The 22,625-nt window shown below is 46.1% G+C and overlaps 1 protein-coding gene across 1 annotated transcript in view; it reads left to right on the top strand.

Moving 5' to 3' along the window:
- Positions 1-5,933: 5,933 nt before the first annotated feature.
- LOC307246642 (hepatocyte growth factor-like) overlaps positions 5,934-22,625 on the top strand; it is a gene marked incomplete at its 5' end in the record, with an annotated part of 32,116 nt that continues 15,424 nt past the window's right edge. The window contains 3 exon segments of the mRNA XM_080022628.1: positions 5,934-6,032; positions 16,863-16,941; positions 22,283-22,442. Of these exon segments, the coding sequence (XP_079878754.1) occupies positions 5,934-6,032; positions 16,863-16,941; positions 22,283-22,442 (338 nt within the window).

Genomic DNA, 22,625 nt, shown 5'->3' on the forward strand with positions numbered 1-22,625 from the left:
AAAATGGCTTTCCAAACTTTAAGACCGTGTCATGTTTGGACTAGGCTCACTCCATGTTTCCTCTCTGGACGTGTGCCTCCTCCCTGACGTGGATGGGCTCTGATGTCTGCGGCGCACGGAGGCTGCGGACTTTCTGGTTTGATATCTGGTAACAAGATGACTCCGGTCAGTGCTTGTTGTGTTTTTTCGATCATTATCTCCCGGCGTTCCGCTCCGTGTCGGCGGCGGAGCTTTCGGCAGGAAGTCCCTCAAGTAAACGCCCTCGACAATGAATAGTAAATGTTTATTACTGAAATGAATTTACGAGTATTAACAGTCGGCTTATGACATCAACAGATTTATTTTTCTAACATGGCCTTTAGTCAGCACGGCGATACTCTCATGTCATATCCACATCCTTTACTAGGCATAGATCTATAGCTGTGAAGTTGTTTATACTGTATATTCAGAATATTAATTATACTCAACAAATCCACATCTCTCTCTGCTGCCTTGTTATTTAGGTATTAATGAATTCCTTGCATTGCAGTTTGTTCTTTCCATTTGGCCAAACCTGGCAGAGCCAGACCAATTCACAAATGCATATTAGTCTGGAACCTCTCCTCATCTTCTGGTCATCTTCAATTTCCGTGGGAGGGTTACCAACGGGCGTGGACCTAAGTGTCTCTGGACGCAATTATACTACTACTAATAATAATAATATCTTTATTTATAAGGCACCTTTAAAGACACAGTTTACACAGCACTTTGGCAGATGAGATAAAAGCAGAGTGCTCAGATCATGGATTTAAAAGGCAAAGGAACATTAATAAAAACGAATTAAAGTCATTCATTCAATTGTAAAAGCGGATGAAGAGACATAATAACATATGATAATAAGGAAAAGAAATAAAAAGGAAAAGGTGAATTAAGTTAATTAATAACTAAGTATTTAAAAAAATCTAATAGATAAACAAAGGGTGGGACATCACATAAAAGCGGATCTAGAAGCGACTTGAAAGAAGTCACTGACTCAGCCGTATCTCCTCAGGCAGGTCGTTCCAAAGTCGAGGGCCCTGACAGAAAAGGCGCGGTCACCTTTAGTTTTAAAGTCTAGACGTTTGAACAGCCAGGAGGGCCCCGCCCGCCTGAGGATCTAAGGCTGAGTACTGGCTCATATGTGGTCAACATATCTGTTATGCAGCCTGGTGTCAGACCCAGGCGTGCCTAAAAAGTGATCAGTAAAATCTTAAAATCGATTCTGAACCGAGCGGGGAGCCAATGGAGAGAAGCCAGGATTGGGGTGATGTGATGTCGTCTATTTGTAACCAGTAAGAACCCGAGCTGCTGCGTTCTGAACTAGTTGGAGGCGAGAGAGTGACTTTTGTTTGATGCCAGGAAGGGGGGAGTGACTGTACTGTCTAGTCGTGAGATAATGAGGGCGTGGTTTTCTTTATCCGGGTCACTGTGTGATAGTACTGGTTTGTTTCTTGGAGGAAGCAGGACTGGACAATTGTTTTAATTTGCGGCTCAAAGTTTAGGTCGGAGTCAAATAGTGCTCCCAAGTGTCTGGCAACAGACTTCACATTTGCGTACAGAGCCAACGCCACTGTCATTCTTTTAGAATTTGGGGGTGTGAACAATATGATTTTTGATTTTGACTTATTGAGACAATCGACAACAGCAGCGAGGCTGTTTGGGTCACCCGGCCTCAGAGGAAGGTATATCTGTGTGTCGCCTGGATAAGAAATTAAGAGACATTGTGTTTTTGGACAATTTGGCCAAATGGCAGCACACAGATTGAAAATAATATTGGACCTAAAATAGAACCTTGCGGCGCACCACAAGGTGATTTGAGCTGTAGAGGATGAGTCGTTACCTTTGGAGACCGCAAAGGTTCTTTCTAAAAGGTAGGAATAAAACCTGGCAAGTGCAGTGTCGTTGATGCCAACCCAGGTGTTGAGACGGTCAATAAAAATGGCGGGATCCACAGTGTCAAATGCGGCACTTGGATCTAAAAGAATTTAGATTGTACTCTTGCCCCTGTCTGCTGTTGAGGAGGGCAGTTTCCGTGCTCTGCAAAGCTCTAAAACCAGACTGGAATTTCTCAAAGATGTTATTATGACACACAAAAGCCAGAAGCTGGGTCGATACCGCCTTCCCTAAAACCTCCCTAAAAGAAATCGAAGTTCATAAATGGGCCTAAAATTGTTAAGAATGGAGGGATCGAGATTAGGTTCATTGATTCAAATTCTGGAGTTGAAATGGTTTGCAACAATCAGGTTAGTGAAAAAAGTTGCTCCTGCTTCTCTAACTGCCCTTTGATCGTTGTGCATAGCGTCTTTCCAGATCTGAAGAAATATGTTTAAACCACTCTTCTTCTATTTCCGTTCCTCTTTTCCGACAGTCCCTCTTTAATTCCCGGGTGGATTAATTTAGCCGGGTCTGCGTTGTTTTATTTGACTTTTTGTCTTTGTATGGAGCGACAGAGTCCAGGGCAGTCATACACGTGTCATTAAAATGGGAGACGAGCTCCTCTGTGTTCAAATCTGGATAAAAGGCAGTTAAAGGCGAGCTGCAGCGCTGAAAATCTCGGAAAACTTCCTCGCTGACGTAGAGTTATAAACACAGCGGCGGACAGGATTGTTGTGAGCAATAAAAAAATTGGCATCAGACCACACTGAATAAAACCGCTTTGGGATCGAACACACAGATATCCTTTGTCTCAGTGTTTTCAGGGCTGAGACCACTGTACAGTACTAAGTCAAGGGTGTGGCCCTGAGAATGTGTAGGTTCTCGTATTGCTTGAGTGAGGTTAAAAGAGTCAAGAACATCCATAAACTCGGTCATAAAAGCTTGGCTGGAGCAGCAGACATGTGCAATGTTAAAATCACCTAGAATTAGAATTTTGTCATATTTTGACGTAAAATGAGATAACAACTCAGCAAATTATTCATTAAATGCATTATTTGGTGTAGGCGGTCTGAAAATTATTAAAATGATCACCAGGTCCTTCAAAATAAACACATAACCAAAATGTTCAAATGCCTGGGTTGGTGGAGGAATGTAAAATTAGGAGGGGTTGCTTCAATAATGAGGACTGCAGTCTCCCTGACTTAACCAAGTCCCTGTGATGATAAATAAATCCAAATTATTAAAAGTAATAAAATCATGACATACGTATTTGCTATTTTGAGATCTGATGTTTGAAAGACAAACCTTCACAGGTTTACAGATAGCACCAGCAGAAGGTAACACAGTTTGGTGAGGAACTCAAATTAATATAGATTAGATTAGATAAGATAAGACAACGTTACAACTCCACAATGTTATTGTCATTGCACAAAGTACAAGTAGTGAGACAACAAAATACAGTTTAGCATCTAACCAGAAGTGCAAAAATATCAGTAAGTGCAGCGCACCTATTAAATAGAAGTATATGAATTCTATATATAAAAAAACGAACAGTAGTGGGTATGGATATATTTAATATGTACAGTATAAACATAATTACCACTATTGAAAGAATAGATATAAATGCACTAAAATATGTACAGTATGAGCAGTATTAGCAGAATGATGGGCAGTATTAACAGTATTTACAGATTGGATATGGATGCACTAAAGTATATACATTAAGAGCGGTATTAGCAGTATTAACAGAGTGGGTATGAATATGCTACAATATATACAGTATTAACAGATTGACCGGGTTCTATAAATATGAACAGAAAAAAAGAACAATAATTAGTAGTGTGTAGGTTAAGGTGCAATGTGCAAGAGTTCAGTCACCGTGGTGTAGAGCTCAGCAGGATGACAGCTGAGAGAAAGAAGAATATTTAATTATCACACAACACTACAACACATGCACACACACATGCTTTGGATGGTGGCCGGTGAAATGAGGCCTCTGCATTTAACCCATCCTGGCTTGTCCTTCCTCCGGGGGGGCAGCCAGGAGCAGTGGGTAGCATTCGTTGATGCGCCCGGGTCCTGGTGACGAGTGTCCATTGCTGGTCAGACGATGAGTGCATGTTTTTGGTGGGGGTCCTTACCGATGTTAAGTGGAGGAAACCCCATGTGAGCACAGGGAGAACATGCAAACTCCACACAGAAAGGCTCCAATTTGGGAGATAACCCGCCTGGAGCACAGTGCCAACAGCGCCCCAGGTGGGAATCGAACCCAGGACCTTCTTGCTGCACTGCGCCACAAGAAAGAAGAAGGAAGCTGTTCCTTAGCCTGCTGGTCCTGGAATGGCGGTTCCTGTAGCGCCTCTTGGAGGGGAGAAGGGCAAACAGCTTGTTGTTGGGTTGAGAGGTGTCACTGGCGATGCTGCGCACCCTCCGCAGGCACAGCTTGTGCTGGAGAACCTCAATCTCAGGGAGTGGAGTGCCGGTGATGCGTTGAGCAGTTTTCACCACCTTCTGCAGTGCTTTCCGGTCCACAGCAGTGCTGTTGACGTACCAGACCCGAGAGGCAGTTGGTGAAGATGTTTTCGATGGTGCAGGGGTAGAAGTTCACCAGGATCTGTGGAGACAGGTGGGCTTTCTTCTGTCTCCTCAGGAAGAAGAGATGCTGGTGAGGGTCAAGGTGTTGAGGGCCCAAGAGATGTCCTCGGAGATGTGGACACCCAGAAACCTGAAGCTGGTGACAGCGGGTGTGCCACTTTTCATCTTCCTGAAGTCCACTATAAGCTCCTTGGTCTTCTTGATGTTAAGGGCAAGGTTGTAGCGCACCACGCCGCCAGGGGCTGGACCTCCTCCCTGTGGCTGTCTCATCGTTGTTGGTGATGAGGCCAACCACGTTGTGTCGTCTGCAAACTTGATAATGGTGGAGCCCTGTACAGGAGTGCAGACGTGGTTGAAGAGGAAGTAGAGGAGAGGACTCAGTACGTAGCCCTGTGGGATTCTGGTGTTCAGGCTAAGGGTTGAGGAGTTGAGGTCACCTAATCAAACATGCTGGGGTCTGTTGGTTAAGAAGTCCAATATCCAGTTGCAGAGGGAGGGGTTGATGTTGAGGTCACCTAGGTTGGTGGAGAGGGTGGAGTGTAGTGCTGTGGACACAGCATTCTATGTGCACCTGTTCTGGCGGTAGGTAAATTGGAGGGGGTCAAATGTGGGAGGTAGGCAGGTTTTGAGGTGAGCCATGACGAGCCTCCCGAAGCACTTCATGATGGTGGGGACGAGTGCAACAGGGCAGAAGTCGTTTATGCTGGCTGCAGAGCGTTTTTTTGATACTTTGGTATTGAACTTGCTAAATGCAGCACGTACCTCGTTGGGGGAGAGTGTGAGGGGATGGTGGTCTGCAGGGGGCACAGCCTTGATGGCTGCTTCCTGGTTGTCGAGCATAGAAACAAGCATAGAAGTTGTTGAGCTCATCAGGGAGGGAGGTGTCGCTGGTTGGAGGGGTGGTGTTGGTTAGTTTGTAATCCTTGATGGCCTGGCTTGGCCCTGGCTGAACTGTAGGCCTGCTTGTCATCGGATCTGAAGGCGATGCCAAATGCTTTCAGCAGTAGGCGGACATCTCTGTTCATCCACGGTTTCTGGTTGAGGAATTATATTATTATGATTAGCCTTAAGGGAGCATGATAATAAGCGTGCAACCATAGGTCTAGGAAAGGAAATGATGGTGGTTATAGTGGAAGGCATAACAGTCCCGTTTAGGAGAGTTGGGGTAGGGGATGGGGGAGCTGACTCTATAGTGGCACAGGACTGGATTGGACTGTGCCCCCCCCCCCCCATCCCTGACATCGGCTGTTGGCTCCAAGGCTTTAAATCTGTTCCCCGGCCAGAGAGTCTCCGGCATAGAGCGGCGCAAAGAGAGCTCGCATCGCCGGTCACCGCTTGCTGCCAGGTTCCAGGGTTCTGGGGTGGAGCAGGTCCAGGACTTGGGCCATAGATCCTCTATCACAGTTGGCAGGGCATCAGATGGATCCGACTCACTCACAGTGAGAATGGATCCGGGCCAAGGGAGAGTGGTGTCAAAGTCCAGTCTGATCACAGCTGAGGACATGGAGCAGGAGATGTGCTTAGCCTGGGCTCTGGCGATCAAGGTCTGACACACAAATAGTTCATCCTTTTTCTTCGCTTCAAAAATATATCATCCACTTTGTTTAATACTGTCAGCGGTAGCCATCTTGGTAAGGTGCCTTGAGAGCTCTCCTCTGCATCATCTTCGTATCAAACCCGTTCCTTATCAGATAAACGGTTGTGATTGGCCCGACCCTGGCAAGGTCAGGTGGAAGTCTGTTTGAATGGGGGGATGGCCTGATGTACTCTGCAGAGTTGCAACATGAGCTGCAGATTGGTCTGGTTCCCAAGCTACCTTTGACATCATGTGCGCCTATCCCTATCCTAAAGGGATATTGTAGGCATTATGCATGAGGCATGCATGAGGCACTGAAAGCCCATTTTCTGCATTGTAAGTGGAAAGGAAGAAGTCTGAAATGGATACGAAATCTGGAAGGAGCCGGACCACTCATTGACCGCTTGCCGACCTGCGTCCTCCCAATGTATAAATATTGGTGACGCCCCTGAGTGATGGATATCGAAGAGAATATTCTCCACATAAGAAAGACACAAAGACGTTCACAAAGACGTTCCCTCTGACCGCTAATTAAATAACAATGGTGCCATAGGCGACATGCGGTGGGCACATATTTGCCAGGGAGAAAGACAACTTAATGGGTTGAAGTAGGAAACATTGTCATTCTGGATCTCGATCAACAACAAAAGGAGCGGATGAGACCGCCATGGCTTTTGTCTCCAAGGCCTTTGTCACTGGGCCCCCTCTCTGTAATTTGTAAGGTTGTTACTGTGCCATTGTATTTACAAGGGGAACATCTATACTCCGCCCGCACCTCTAAATCAAGGTCCTACCCGCTGATTTACATTTAAAACACCTCGTAAAGATGTTTATCTCAACCAATTAACAAGAGCAGTTGCAGACTCACGACCTAATGGCGAGTGCGGTAAGTATCCTGTGATATTCATTAGGGGGTGGTGGGGCAGAAACTGAGATTGATAGATCTGGAAGGCCTCGTTGTGTTTTCACTGGGCCTCTCATTCAGGGGGTCCCCGCCCCGAGGATCAACAGTGCTGTGCGGTCATCATTAGAGATTTGATTACAGAAAGGGTATGATGTTTCTGCAATATGTATACAGAAGCTAAGCAGCTCCAGTTCGTCCCCGGCCCGTTGGGTTTCCGACACACATGGGGAGCATCAGGTAGAAGCGAACGGACTGCCTCTGATTACGCCGCACTTCACGATAATAAGGGAACGTCGACTTTAACCCCTTCTATTGTCGGGCATCTCTGATATGGTCTGCCAATGGGGAATCGGTTTGGTTTTCAAGATGATGATGATGTACAAGATGACCGTGGAGGAGCTAGACAGTGGTTCCTGAGTGTGAGATAAGTCACTGGCTCTAGAATTTCAACCCACATTTTCTATTCGACTGCCAATACACCTCTTTAAGTAGCAGCAACATCCCTGTGTTACAAAGTAAAGTAGAAGCTTTGGAATTTCAAGAGATCCCCGGTAAATTTATGATCAGAAATCAGTTAGATTGACTCTGCTAATGACTTACTGGCTTACTCTCACTGGGGTAGCATACAACATTGTGATCTTCTCTTCATGGCAACCTGTCCTAGGCAGTTCTCTCCAGGTTGTTCCACATCATGACGGGTTTCTTGGCCTCAGCCTCCATTTCCCGTCTCCAGGTGTTCTTTTCCCTTATGGGTTCCAGATTAGACTTTATCTTGTGATGTTAGTGGGTGGGCTTTCGTACAGCATGGCCAATCCACCTCCCATTTTATCTTTTGGATCTCCTTCTCAACAGGGACCTGGCCGCTGCCTTCCCATTCTGTGCTATGCGTTCTGTCCACCTTATCCTTCTCAGGCACTTTGCACTGACTCTGCCAATAGAGACCATTTAAGAAAACAAGTTCTTGGGAAGGTGTGGGCTGGGTGTGATATAAACACAGCAAGGAAAGTTTAAGGGGTTTATTTGTTGTTTGCTTTCTCTCAGCTGGCCCGGTGTGGTTGCCAATGGCCTGCTTCTCCCCTCCCCTCCACTTCCAACAGCTTGAATTCCAAACTCCCTCCACCTGCTTTGCCATCTCTGCAACAGCCCCACAGACCCGCCGGGCGCTCCGCTGCTTTGTGACTCATCAGTGGCTCGTTTCAGCGCTGGCTTTGTTGTAATTGCTGCAGTCTGGTAGCGCAGGCCTTTCGTGTCCCTTTCATGTTTTTGCCCTCGGTGAAAGTGAGGCTAAGTGGTCGGCTGGGGTGTGTGTTTTGGGGGCAGGGTGGCGGGGGGCTGTAGAAACAAAAACCCCAGGGAAGATATAGTGCACCCTATTCAAGTTGACCAATTACCTAATTTGTTTGAAGTAGTTCCCCAATCACCAATGTTTCCCGCATTAACATGTCTACTGTACTTTTTATGTCTGCTGCCTTTGAGAGAGGGGAGAGGGCAATGGGCTAGTGAGTGGGCAGTGATTCTCAACCTTTTCATATGAAGGACCCTCAATTTGATACGCAGGAGGCCAAGCAACCCATTTGATGATAAGGTTTTGTCCCTGAGAAGGTTTTCATTGTTAGATATGGCTTATTCCAAACTTCCACATTTGCCAATACTCGAGTTACAGAGATAACAGTGAAACTATGATACAAATGGTCATTGTTGTATATTCTCTTATAATCTAATAACCTTTGGGATGATTGTAATAGGTGATGGTGAACTGGCATCTTGGCAATGTCCTTTTGCCATTTTTGTTTGTGCAATAGCTGACAAAGACCTATGGCTTGGTAGACAAACTGGAAAACGGAATGGGTCCATGCATGAGGTATAATTAATCTGCAGTTGTTCACGTTGCATCATTAAAAATGCCAGTTTAGGGTCTATTGCACTAATTTCATTGTTGTACTGGTACTCCTATAAATATACGTCAACCCGTGTGAACTCGTTCTTCGATAGCCGATGCTGCCTAAATGCTGCTAACGCTTTGCCTGTGTTATTGTCACATTCAATAAGGACATGCAATGCAATTCTGCGCGCCAAAGCATCACAGCTTGTTCCATTATCCAACTTGCACAATGAGAATTGCAGAAGGGAGTCCAGAGCTGAGACAGCTTGCCCTTAAAGTAAAAGTTGCGTGTAGTGAAGGGTGTTGGCTGCATCTGTTGCTTTGGGTCAACGTTAAAGACTATAGATTGTGTTGTGACCTGTGATGAGTCTGAATGGTAGAAAAAGTTGATTTACCTTGAACTTTGACTTTATTGCTGGCTCTGTTGCCATGACAATTACGCCACTAAGCCATCTGATGTAGAAATCCTTCAAGTTTATTTACCGTTCTCTCTCTTAATTAGGCTAATACAATTAAACTAAATAAGTGGTTTGGCTCATCACATGTTGCAACACTATAGAGAATATAGTTTTTAATGTTGACCCAATGTTCACCAAAAAAACCCACACATTGAGGTTTCAGACAGCAGATAGGACAGATACCAGGGTGAGTAACACAGATACAGTATAGATCACAGATATTGACCAGACGCAGACAGACCTATTTTCTACAAAACAACAAAACAAACTGGTGAGTTATATCCTCGGCTGGACTCCCAGGTGTGTGATTACTATGGCGAGTCAGCAATCTGACAGTGTGTAATAACTGGCATGCGTGTGATTAAGCAGTCCGGTCTGGCACACACAGGAAGCTGCCTCTTACTCGAGCTGAGATAAAGATTCTCTGACACGACAGCCCGTGTTTACCACGTCTGCAGAGACCGTCTGCAGCTGCTACACACACATCCATACACACACACACACACACGCATACACAACGCAACGTATAAAAATCAAAGGTCGGCACATGCACAAACCACAAAAAAAGGGCTTAATTGCCCCCTTTAAGAACTTTCATATGCCCATAGGTGTACATTTGTGCATATACATGTACATACACACTACCTCCCACACTGCAGGTCACATCGCTGACTCATTTTACAAACCTCCAACATCAGCATGCCCCAGACTGGGCCACTCACGCAAACTCAGAAGGCCCACACACACACACACACACACACACACAGGAAAAAAAGAGAAAGACAAGTAATCAAACGGACAAATGGAGCATCTTACTCACCGCAGATATCAAAGGGTTGCATGTTAAAAAGCCTTGTACGGCTTTGTGTGTGGCATCTGGCTGATTAAATGATAGGGTTTGGGTTTAAAAGGGTGGCGGTGTGTTTGTGTGTTTGTGTTATGTAATTGTGTGTACAAGCGAGGGCGTGGGGTAGGGGGTGGGGGGTCTGTATACTGTAGTTGATGCACGTCTGACTACAAGTGTTTGAGACCTCATCACAAATTAAGCTGTTATTGTAGGTATGTACACATATGTGTGTATGTGTGTGTGTGTGTGTGTATGTATGTGTGTGTGTGTGTGTGTGTGTGTGTGTGTGTGTGTGTGTGTGTGTGTGTGTGTGTGTGTGTGTGTGTGTGTGTGTGTGTGTGTCTGAGGAATGTGTGTGTAGCAGGCGTGTGTCTGGGGAGTGTGTGCTGCGGGGAGGTCAATCCTCGGTCCGGGTAATTTGCCACAGATGAAACCCAACCCCGTTCCAGGGAACCAGCACGACCAAACGTTTCAAAGCTGCAGGAAATCTATTAGCACCTGGTTGGACTCCCCCCTCCGTCATACCCCCCGCCCCCAACCCTCCACCCTCCACCCCCCCTCACCTCCTCCTCCATCCCTTCTCTTCTCAACCCCACCCTCCGCCACCTCACCTCTCTCTGCCCCACCTCAGTTAATAAAGCCACACAAGACCACCACACTCCCACTGTGCCCCTAAAGCCACAGGATTAGTATAAGTGTGTGTGTATGTGTGTGTGTGTGCGTTTGCGCCTGTGCGTGTGTGTGTGTGTGTGTGTGCGTTTGCGCCTGTGCGTGTCTGTGTGTGTGTGTGTGTGTGTGTGTTTGCACGTGTGCGTGTGTGTAAACTGCGTCTAATTTATCATGACTTGTCCCCCTGCACACGTGGACCAGGTTAGCGGTGAATGAGGTGCCAGACAACCACGCAGCAGCTGCCACAAGTGGAGCACTGGCCGCCGGACCAGACACAGTAGGCAGTGGTCAGTGCTGAGCGCTGGCTCCAGGTCAGCTCCGATTAGCCCTCGTACCGCCGAGGGGAGGTTAGTGTCTGGGGCGAACCACCGCGCGCCCCCCACCTACAGGTTAGGGTTTGTTTTTGCTGTTTATCTTGAGCTTGCACGAGAGCTGAATCTCCAAAATCGCGTTCGATCAAAAGCAGAACGCAGGGGTGACCTTTGCAGAAGAAAGAAAAAAGAACAGCGTAATGACAGGTCATTGTTTTGTGTTTTTTCCTTTTTCCCGCTGTGAGGTAATATTTCGCCCAGAAATGACAGGTGCATCCACTTGAAAATTCTTGAATTGAAAGGGGGGGGTGCATAGAAATGGAACGCGGTGTGAAAATCAAAAATACACAGTATTATAAGTTATTTGTGAAGATGATTCCAATACTGAAATCGCAGTTTTAGCCCCTGCATCTTATTTCGAACAACACAAGATCGGCTTTGGCAGAGTGGACTCCCAGAGGGAAGGAGATTTCACACATTTTTGGCTACCTAGGGGCATACTGGCTTGGTATCGTACACATTGATGGACATTCGACCTTCTTTATCCCGTCCCAGCTCAGACAGAGGGGGAGTGATGGCTCACTCCCAGAAGATAATGACGGTTTTTGGGTTGTTTGGAAGTCATCGCTTCCAAATCTAGTTTCAAAATCCTCGCTTTAGGTCATTTTCGCTTTGTGAACCTCTGCTTTCTTCGGCAAATTCATTTTTTTTTTCTTTTTCTCTCAAGCCTGTGTTGCGGCCAAGCGCGGGTTTCTTCGCAGAAAAACAAAATACCCGTCGATGCCAACGCCGTGCTGTGATCGATCGAGAAAGTTGTGAGAGCCAGACAAACCCAAACAGTCCCAAACCCCGGATTACCTCAGCCTAATCAATTACCGTCCGTCTGCAGCTTCCTTTATTTTCCCGCGAAAACCGCATTATCTAAGTCAACTCAGCCTGTGGATCCTCTTGCAGTCACTGGGCCATTCACTAGCTCGTGTCCAGTGTTCCGACAAAATTGGATTTATGTGCGGGAATGTTTTCCAAAGCCACACTTGTGAAATACCTCAACATCTGCTGGCCATTAGAAGTGGACATAACACACAACAGAGAGAGGAAAGCCCCCCAAACGCCTTGATTCATTGGAGCGCAGCTTGGCTTTTATTGCCGAAGAGGAAAGCGGCCCGCTTCGCCGTCGCAGTTCAGTGTAGTCTTGTCTTTTCCGGCCTTTTTCCTCTCGCTCTCGCTCTCTTTCTATAGCTTTTTGTTGTTGTTGTTGTTGTTGTTTTCATCACGTCAAAGGCTTCAAATGCCGTGACTCTTTATTTCCCCTACTTCCCCGCCGTCTGCGCTCCGCCTATCCCCTCGCGCGGCATCCCCGTAGAGTCAGCGGTTTCACTTTAGTCGCTCTGTTTCATTTTGGCGGTAGTTGTCCTCTGTTTTCCTCTCCGGTCGATTTCTCCCTAAGTACTTAATAATGTCCCTTTCACCTTCCGCGCTTCCAATCTCCCTTTTCGCTCCCTAAACGGCATCCCATGGGTCTCATCCGCGATTGCCGACGACCCCCGTTTCTCCTCCACCCTCGCCGAGTTCCACTTTCTCCATCAGATCCTCCGATGGTCATCCGTCTCAGTCAGCTTGACTTCCATCCGTCTGCCTTTCCCCCTGTCGCTCCCGAAAGGCGAGGACGCCCCGTCGTTTCATCCTTCATCGGGCATGGGCAAAAACGAGCAAGGGGGTCTGACAACCCCCTGACCCCTCATCTGTCATCTGCAAGGGGAAAAGCACCCTCCTAATTGGGGGGAAATCGTAGAGGGGTGGGGGGGGTGCAGTGTGGAGGTTGTTATTTTAGCATCAGAGGGGGGTCAGAGGTGAAAAGGGGGTGATCACACCGGTGATTAGCCTCCTGCATGTGAAGGGGTGGATTAATGGAGGTGTGTGGTGTTTGGCGTGGGGGAGGGTGTGAAGCAATGGGAGGGTGAGGGATAAAGACTTAAGTGGTGTCAGCATTGTTGGTGATAAAGGCGACCGATGAGCACAAGCCGTTCACGTGTGTCCCCGTGAGCGTAACAACATGCATGTGGATGTACACGTCACTGACCGACTAGTAGAGAAGATGCAGCCTGCCCAGAGGGAGGGATATCGCACCAATTTTACACAAGTTTATTACAACAGTTTTTGCTGTTTTTTCCCCCGAAGCGTCCTGTTATGAGATGACCTGCATCTTCTATGTTGGGAGCATGTTGACATCCTGCTTAATCTTCTTGAAAGTGTATGATATGTATTATACAGTGATTAGAGTCATAAAATATTATAAAATATAATAATATAATATAAAATATATTGCGGTCAATATCAGTCTTATTTCGGAGTTGAGTCTGGTCATATGACGCTTGTAAAAGCAAATTGGCCCTAAGGAAACCAGCAGTTTATGCAGCCCTGGCAGACGTGCATGCCTACATAAATCCATGTCCAAGCCCAAAGTAATTTGGAGGCCCCACACACATTAAATGTGAAGCTACAATGTAATTGGCGTTGTCATTTTAAATATTTTAATTTTAAACCCACCTCCACCCCCTGTCTAGGAGGACAACTTTATTTATGTTATATCTAATTATCTATTCTTACCTGGACCGGCGTATTCAAAATAAGCGATCTGCCTTAATCCAGTATAGTTTTCTAGTCTACGAACATATTTTCTATTTAAAAGCTACAATGTAATTGGCATTGTCATTTTAAATATTTTAATTTTAAACCCACCTCCACCCCCTGTCTAGGAGGACAACTTTATTTATGTTATATCTAATTATCTATTCTTACCTGGACCGGCGTATTCAAAATAAGCTATCTGCCTTAATCCAGTATAGTTTTCTAGTCTACGAACATATTTTCTATTTAAAAGCTACAATGTAATTGGCATTGTCAATTTTGAATATTAAACCCACCCCGCCAACCCTTTATAGGAGGACAACTTTATCAATGCCAGTTATATTTAGTTATCTAATATTGAATGGAATCTAAAACTAACCCTAAATATTATTATTATTTGTATTATTATCTTCTATATAATAACACTGACGGTACTGGAGGCAGATGATCTGCTGTGGCGACACCTAAAGGAAAAATAAGTATTATTATCTTCCATAGCATTAACTTTCGATGTTTTGAGTGTAAACTATAACTATCTGATAACAGATTTTAAAAAAAATGTTTTGTGTTTTCTGTGTTTTTCCTTTTTTTTTTTTTGTATTTTTTATATTATGTTTTTAGTTTTGAGACTCAAAATATTTTCATGTTACACATAACAGGGCTTAGGCTATCTAAAGCATCGGTAAGCTATTACAGCCACAGCTTCTGTTTCTGCTGCGCAAAACCCCTAACAAATGAATCCGCATCGAGCAGAGTTGTTATGGCCTTCTCCTGAGCCGGAATCACCAAGATTTCTCCCTCTCTCGTGTAACATAGTGCGGTGGAAGGGGTAAGGACGCGAGACAAAGTGAAGAAAGAGCTCTCGCATACCGCAGATGATACTCCAATCACGGGGGACGTTGCATAGAGGCGATGGAGCTCAAGAAAAGCTGCCTTAGACCCTTGTAGCTGTGCACAAATGGTGGAGAGGTCCGGGACGACATAGGTCAACTTCTCTGCCAACGTGACTTTTGCGACGAGAATTCCATGAGGAGGTCTGTCACTGCACGCACTGCCTGTCAGCTTCTGCAGGGGACTCAACATGCCAACATCCAGAAAAGAGGGAGATTGAGGAAGAAGGCCATTCCCCGCCTTCATGAGATCAAGTTAGCTTTTGGAGAACCTGGTCTCCATCTCTATGATGGCTCCGTCCAAAATATTAAGGAAAGATCTCTTCGGAGACCGGCTAGGAAGCGATGTGGTCTTGGGCGTGGCCTACAGCGGACGGAACAACACTACCTGTGAGCTTTAAGCTCATCGTCCTCTTTCTTTTAACCGCTGGAGCAGGGTTGTCAACGTCAAAATTGATTGACATAGACGACTCATCATCTCTCATCCCCCTCAGAGCCTGCAGAGATGAACTGATTGCTTCCCCAGCACAGCACAGGTCAACAGAATGAGCCTGTAGAATGCCATTTGCAGGCTTCAAGCACCAAAAGCACCAAGCACCAAGCACTTTTCGGAGGAATCCTCCCATTTCAAAGGAATTGGGTGTCCTCAACATCATCATCAGCACTGGTGCCTCTGTGCAGATATCCCCAGCTGCTGCGCTGTCCTCCGAAAACCTCAGAAAGGGAAACGGATAATAGCATCCTGACACTCCGTAAGGCACTTGGTCACAACCTGGTGACTTGTCCACCTTATCTCCAACAGCCGTTTAAGGGAGGGGACACCACAGTTTTGTGACACATACAGTAATGACGATGGAAAAAAGGAGTGCAGCAATCCTGACGGAACAAAAAATGTTCATCTGGAATGCTATTACAGAAAAACCATGTGATAATTGGACGATTTTCCACCTTGAATCTGTCTCTGGTTCCATCGCTTTTATTGATAAACCCTGCATGATCTGCATTTTTACATTTATTTTTGATCTCAGGTAACACTGAATTAGCCAGTGTGTGAATTATTTCTTTGTGGATGTTTTGAATGTGTGTTTTGCATTTTGAGGAATACTTTTGGTAATTTCATTAAGGTCCGGCGTCCTTTGCTAGAGTATATTCAACCAGTTTTAGGAAGGGGTCTGCAGAGAACTCCTGCTCATCGTGTGGGCTCTCCAGACTGCCACGAAGCGGAAGCCCATTACCTGCAGGGAACTTCACTACTTCTCCACAGCTTTTAATGTCGTACCTATTTTTTCTGGTTGGGGGGTCCCTAGGATGAACGGTTTCCCCAGTTACCTCCCCTGGCTAATTTTGCTACCAGGCAACAGCACATTTCAAATGGCATTGACAAGATGCGCGCTTGCTACATCCCTTGTCTTTCTCCAATGCAGTTTTCCAATAATTTACAACCTTGCTTGATAAAAAAAAAACAAAAAACAAAAAACATTGTCTCTTCATAGTCAACTGCTGCGCCATGAACACTGTCGGGGGGAGGCCGAAGCTTGTGCAACGGGATTGGGGGTCGGGTCGAATGCGTTGCGAGGTTTAACAACCAGAAATCGGTGCATGGTGACAGAGAAAGACAAGAAAAATAGAGAAATCAAAGCACGGTGCATGAACCACTAAAAAATAAATATTTTTTTTTAGGGACAAAGACGGGCTGCTACCATGCGGTAATATAATATATTCGAATATATTTCTCACACTTTCCCTGATGGGCTGAATAAGTCTCTGTATTTGTCACTAGTCGCTTTCTATAAATAAAGTTGAGAAGACGGTCTGAAAAGTCACTAAATTTAGGGAGGAAGTCACCAAGTTGGCAACACTAGAAGTAACTGCCCTCCCTGCTACGTATGCAATTTTTGATATGGCCGGACCAACCAATGAGATAAAACTTTGAGTATTTCAAACTGGCATGTTTATGATTGACCAAATCGGCAAGGGCAAAATAAAATCAGTTTTTCAGCTATTTTAGAATTGGGGATTGGGGTGAAGCAGGGTGGGTTTGGTGGGGCGCAGTCAGAGCATTTAGTGGGAACCCCGCCCCCCCGTGCCCATGGCTAGAACCGCTCCTGAGCGACAACATCCAGAGGACGACCTTCCATTTGTGCTTTGAGGCTTTGACCCTTGAACCGCATTCGTTTAGAATTTGTGTTAGTACTGCGCGGCTGTACAGTACGCCCTGGTACTGAGGTATGACAAGAACGCCAGCGGATCTCCAGAGTGCCGACAGGGTCTGGCCTTGGGTGCTGCAGGTCGGAGAGACCTGCCTCCTTCCCTCTCACCTTTACCCATCTGCTATGTTCCCCCCTTTCCTCCCCTAACTTCTGCTGTCCACACCTCTCCACCCTGCTTAGTAGTTCATATTTCTATGTATGTAAGTGTCCAAGAGGTCGATGTTCAGAGTAAAAGAGCATTTCTTGCACAGCCTACCTAAACCTGTGTCTGGACTCCTTCATTTCTGTCTTTCGAGCGACTCTAAATGGGCAAATGGTTTTTTTTTCCTCGCACCACCTTGTTTTGGCCTCACTCTTTCTTTTATATTTCACTTGGAAGAAATGTAAGCAACTCTGGAGAGCCAAAGCCTAAAATGAAAGGGAAACTATAACCTCGATCACTTCACTATCTTAGGAGTAATTGCTTGGAAATGTTTCCAGTGCATTGTGATCCATTGCCGGTAGGACTGTGTTCAACCTCTCAACATCATGTGTTTGTTCATTATCGTTGCATTGTGTGACGCCGCGTTGCAGCGCTGCAGCCAGTTAATTATTATACGCAATGAATGCTTTTAGAATCGCCTAAGCTGGCCCTGAGAGTACTTAGAGTGAGGAAACATCTTTGAAACGATACTCCCTGAGCTTTGTTCTGTTTTGAAAGAGTGCCCTGGCTCCCAACCTCTCCTCCCGTCATGCATAATCACCTGTCAAAACTAACTTACTTATCCAGGGCTTTGAGATCACATGGGACAAGGCTTCGCTCTCGGTTCAAAATGTACCAACCTACAAAAAATTTGCTCCGAGACAAACTTTTGTGAGCGTCTGGATTTCTGCTTTGCCTTGACATTGATTGACACCACTGGTGTGTGTGTGTGTGCGTCTGCGCACCGTGTGGTGCACGGTTTACCACCGCGCCTGCAGCCTGGGTCTGCCTGATCTGTGGTTTTCACCCCCGCCACAACTGCACACACACACACACACACACACACACACACACACAGACACACACACAGACACACACACAGACACACACACATGCACACGCTCGACACACACCTCTACACCTGCTGGTGCGCTGGCGCTTTCGGCGCTCCTTCAAACAGACGCACACGCAGACCAAAGGACCAAAGAAGAATAAAATTACCTGCACGCGACTTAATGAGGGGGCGGGGGGAGGGGGGTGGAGCAGGCGTCTGGCATCCACCTCAAACTCTCTCTTTCTCTGGGGGGCTCTTAGGCCGCCGCCTGTTAACGGCCAAAGTGTGGATTTCCTGTCAAGTAACGACGCGCCCTCCACTGGGTTTGTGTCCAAAGCTCATGCACGCTGGTACCTAAATGGGATTGCTTCCAGCTGGCTCTGACCCCTCCTTGTGCCCCCCTTTGCTCGCTTTAACCAAGTCAAACTCGACTCTATGCATTAAGTTAAAGTCCTATATGCACTGAAAAGGTCCCTGGAAAGCGACGGTGTCCCTTTAACTCTCCCACTGGGAACATTCAAGCAGAGCAAACATTCCACCAGTGCTGCGAGATTTTTATCTCTGCCATGATGTGACGTTTATATGAGAACGACTGGACCCGCGGCTGCCCCAGTTATACAAGTCTGTCTGTGTCATGATTTGGGATTAATATACTGTATCATAAGTGTGTTCCATTTGGTCACCTCTGTTCATTTCTGCCCTCTAATTTACTTTGGATGTCTTCCTCGCTTGGCAGAACCGATGCATTTTTTCCTGATTATGAGGTTTGTCTATCGTGAGAAAATGACCACAATTGTCGTGAAATCGAGAGACCCTCATAGATTATAAATAAATGAAGGTCCAGTTATGTTACTGCGGGATTAAATATCAGACCAGCCTGTAAATCCGTACATGAATCCAGATGTTTGATTTCATAAATGTTCTGCTCCATTGCACACGCTGTTTGATGAGCGTTTGCCTTTATCAATTGGAGCGCTGAAGAAACACGGAGTAGTCTGGTCTGCACTTGCAGCTGAGTCAGGCAGGAAGAAGAGCAAGGTTAGTCATACCTCACAACCCTGGTTTTTAACCGTCCGGACTGACTGGACGCCGGGATGCATCACACAATTCACACTTTATTTGTTGCAGGGGCGAGAGGTGTCCAGCTTGCCAAAGTGGAGAAGAGCATCAGGGGTTAAATCTTCTCCAGGACCAGCTGGAGGGGGGTGGTGATGATGAAGAGGAGGACAAACTGAAAAGGGGTTGAACCCAGGACGTCTTGGTTCTTGTACTGGGAGCATCTCTGGCAGTGTGGACTGGTGAAGCCTCTTTCCTGGGCATCACCCACTTTGGAACCTAACAAGCCTTCCCCAGAATCATCCAAACGCACGGATTTACACCCTGCACGTCCACTTCCAGCCATGGAGGCGCACGCATGGATTAAAGCGCTTCTGGTTTTTGTGGTCTCTGTGCTTGGAGCAGGTAAGATGTGACGAGTTTCATCAGACTGCGGGGTTTTTTTTTTTTTGTGTTTTTATTTGTTTTTGGGTTTTTTTGTGCATGAGTTGTGAAAAGTTGGAAAGAAGTTTTTAAAAATCATCCGTTGCGTTTTTCTTACTGTCTGGGTGAATCCCAATGCTGTGATCCGTGTGATTTGGGAATGTATACCTGATGATAATAACTTAGAAATAGCCCATGATGCGCATTTATTTTAGAGTTTAAGCTGTGTGTTGTTGTTAGTATCAGGGTTAAAACATGTATGCGATGAAGTTGATCCTCCTTTGGTCCTTCGAAGTCGCGGGGGAGGTTTCCTGGTTTAGTTTCAGTTGCGTAAAGATAATGGACACGTTTGTCCGATCTTACTTGGAGGAGATTGGTTGGAAGTACATGGGTGTACAGTCACGCGTTGGGGGCCATGGTCATTTCAGTGATAAATATCGTGCCACACCATTATAACACCATTATCTTCCCACTATCTTAATTGTGGATGATCCGTATGAATCAGCGACCCAGGAGCGCACAGCGCAGTTGACCAGTCATTTGCAGACGGAATCCCTAATGCTCTCCCCATGCCGCTCTTTAAAGTGAAGAGATGTTATTCCAACTTGCAGGCGGCAGAGATGAGCAGATTAACATCTGTCTGCTGAACCCAGCACCGGATTGTCCGCTCCAAAGTGTAGTGCGTAAATGTTTGTATAATTTCCAACCCGGGCGCAACTATAGACTAGTAACCAGCAGCTTGACTGTTGTCCTTTTTTGTGCACCCCCCCCATACACTTTTTCCATAAAGTGAGTTTTAAATTCCACTGCGCGCCCACACCTCAACTCAACTTTTACGCACCAGACCTTCCCACGGAGCGCAGTGCGCAGAGGTGGCGTCCTCCGTCGTGGAGTTATTCCGTCTGAGCGAAGGGGATGTGGAGATAGCAGGAGCAGGAAGAGACAAGGTGAAATCTAATTGAGCGGCCTGGCGAGACATTAAGGCTGGAACAACATGGTGATGAGTGCCAGATGTGGCCCGGTGCAGCCCTAACATTAATAACAAACCATTTCAACTCCATAGGATCCCATGCAATATTCTAAGTACACCCAGCTTCTTGCAACATGACATTTTCTCTATTTCCTCCAATGATTTATATACGACTCGCCACAGATTCTGAAAGCAGAACGCACAATGCATCTAAGATGTTCAGTACATTGACCCTGCCTCAGGGAAAGCGTGTGAGATGAATCATTTGCATTTCCTGACGTTATAGATCTGAAATATGTTTTGATGTTTTATGATCCCGGATCTCTTACTGTCAAGTTTTCCACTCTTGATTTTGCAAGAGTCAAACTGTCTAGTGGTATGTTATTTCCAAATCCCAAATAAAGGTAACTCAAACCACATTACCCGTTGTATGTAGGTCCACTTAAAGGACCTTCTGAACATATTCCACTCAAATAATAGCTCTAGTGTTGTTTTCCACAGACTGCACATTAAAGGGCTGACCTACTACAGATGATGAGTGATTAGGGCAGGGCGATATGTCCTTATGTTTCATCGATATCGTGATATGAGACTAGATAGCATCTGTTGGTTATCGCAAAATCTTTAAATATTCCAGTAAAGTAATGTAACTTTCTGAACTTCATAGACTGGGCCAGATGTTGACGCCAATTAATGAATGCCTCTACATCGGCCATATTAACCACATTACGTAGTGCTTGGTTCTCATTTCTTGTGTGTAAATATCTTATAAAAACACCAATTGTCATCACCATATTTTGGTCTTTCGTCAGATTATCGATATTGGGGTATTCATCCAAAGGAAAAATGTTGATATTTGATTTTTGCCGATATCGCCCTATGCGATAGGGCACCACGAGTGATGCAACACTGTTCCTGGGAAACAGGATGCCAGAGGAGCAGATGATTTGTTGCATTCCGCCCCAAAAAATGCATGTCGTCTTCATCGCTCGGAACGAATCAACAATAAACACTAAACAAATGTCACACTCGCAAAATAAATACGGGGTTCCGGGACGGGCCCGAGGAGGCATTCTGGAGCCTCGAATCGGCTTCGACGAAGGAGGAAAAGGAATTGGGTTTTTTTCCAAGGAATCCCTCAAGTATGCCAATTGAGCGAAGATCAAAGCCTACTGTGGCAGATATCAGGTAGCAACTTCAACCGGCCATTGTGGAAAGCCTTTACTTTGCTAAGTCCAAAAGGTTCCATATGACTCTACGATGATAAATGGCGTCAGCTCTTGGCCGACTGTCTGTCTTCAGAGTCAAGCACCAACCCCACATCTCTACAGCACTTAAAATGACCTAGAAATGCACAGAATGGTATTTTTCACTGGGGGAGAACTTTGCCAAAGTAAACGAAACTCTGACTCCTATTTTGACTCCCGATTGTTTGTCGGGAACATTGGGAAGAAGATGAATGGGGCCTCGGAGTCACATATTCAGACGTATCCATAAATGGCGTCCTCACATGTCAAAGCACAATGCATAAAGAAGCGGGTAGTATACTGTACTACATACAGTAGGAGACTGCTTACTGCATTGGTCACTGCATCTAAGAGTGCATGTGTTTACTGTAGATGACAGAGGCCTGACAGACTAGATGGAGTCTATGTAGTCGGGCGATAAACCGTTATAACATCAATATTGTGATACGAGACCAGAAATCGTCTGCGATTTTGGGTCATCGTATTATCACAATAAAGTTGAGGCATTACAGTAAGGCAATGCCATTTTCTGGACGTCATGCACTGTTCTACCTGTTCTAACGGCTCATAATATCCACGTTCGTCACCCCTAATAGCCATCGCCAAGATATCACCCAATCGCCGTTGCCGCCCGGCGCGCACATCTGCTCGTGCGCATCAACCTCCGAGGTAACGATGCGTCTGCTCTCTCGCCGCTCGCCGCCCAGGTCTCTGTGTGAGGGGGAAGCAGATGCTCCAGAAGTTCGAACGGACGGAGAACCACATGCTGGCCTGCGCCGGCTGTCCGCAGCCTCTGCTGGTGCCACGGAGGTGCTCGCAGGAATGCTGTGCCCACAAGTGTAAAAAAGAAAAATCTTTCCACTGCAGGTGAGTTATGCTCTCTCTCTCTCTCTCTCTCTCTCTCTCTCTCTCTCTCTCTCTCTTTTTTCTCTCCACTTTTTTTCGCCTCCCCTCTCCCGCTATGCTCTCATCCTCTCATGGGCCCTTTCCATCACCGCGTCTCGCTCTTTCCCCCTCCACGGGGCTCCTCTCATAAGCGATTTTGATGCA

This window comes from Zeus faber (assembly GCF_960531495.2).
Source record: "Zeus faber genome assembly, chromosome: 21".
Taxonomy (NCBI): domain Eukaryota; kingdom Metazoa; phylum Chordata; class Actinopteri; order Zeiformes; family Zeidae; genus Zeus; species Zeus faber.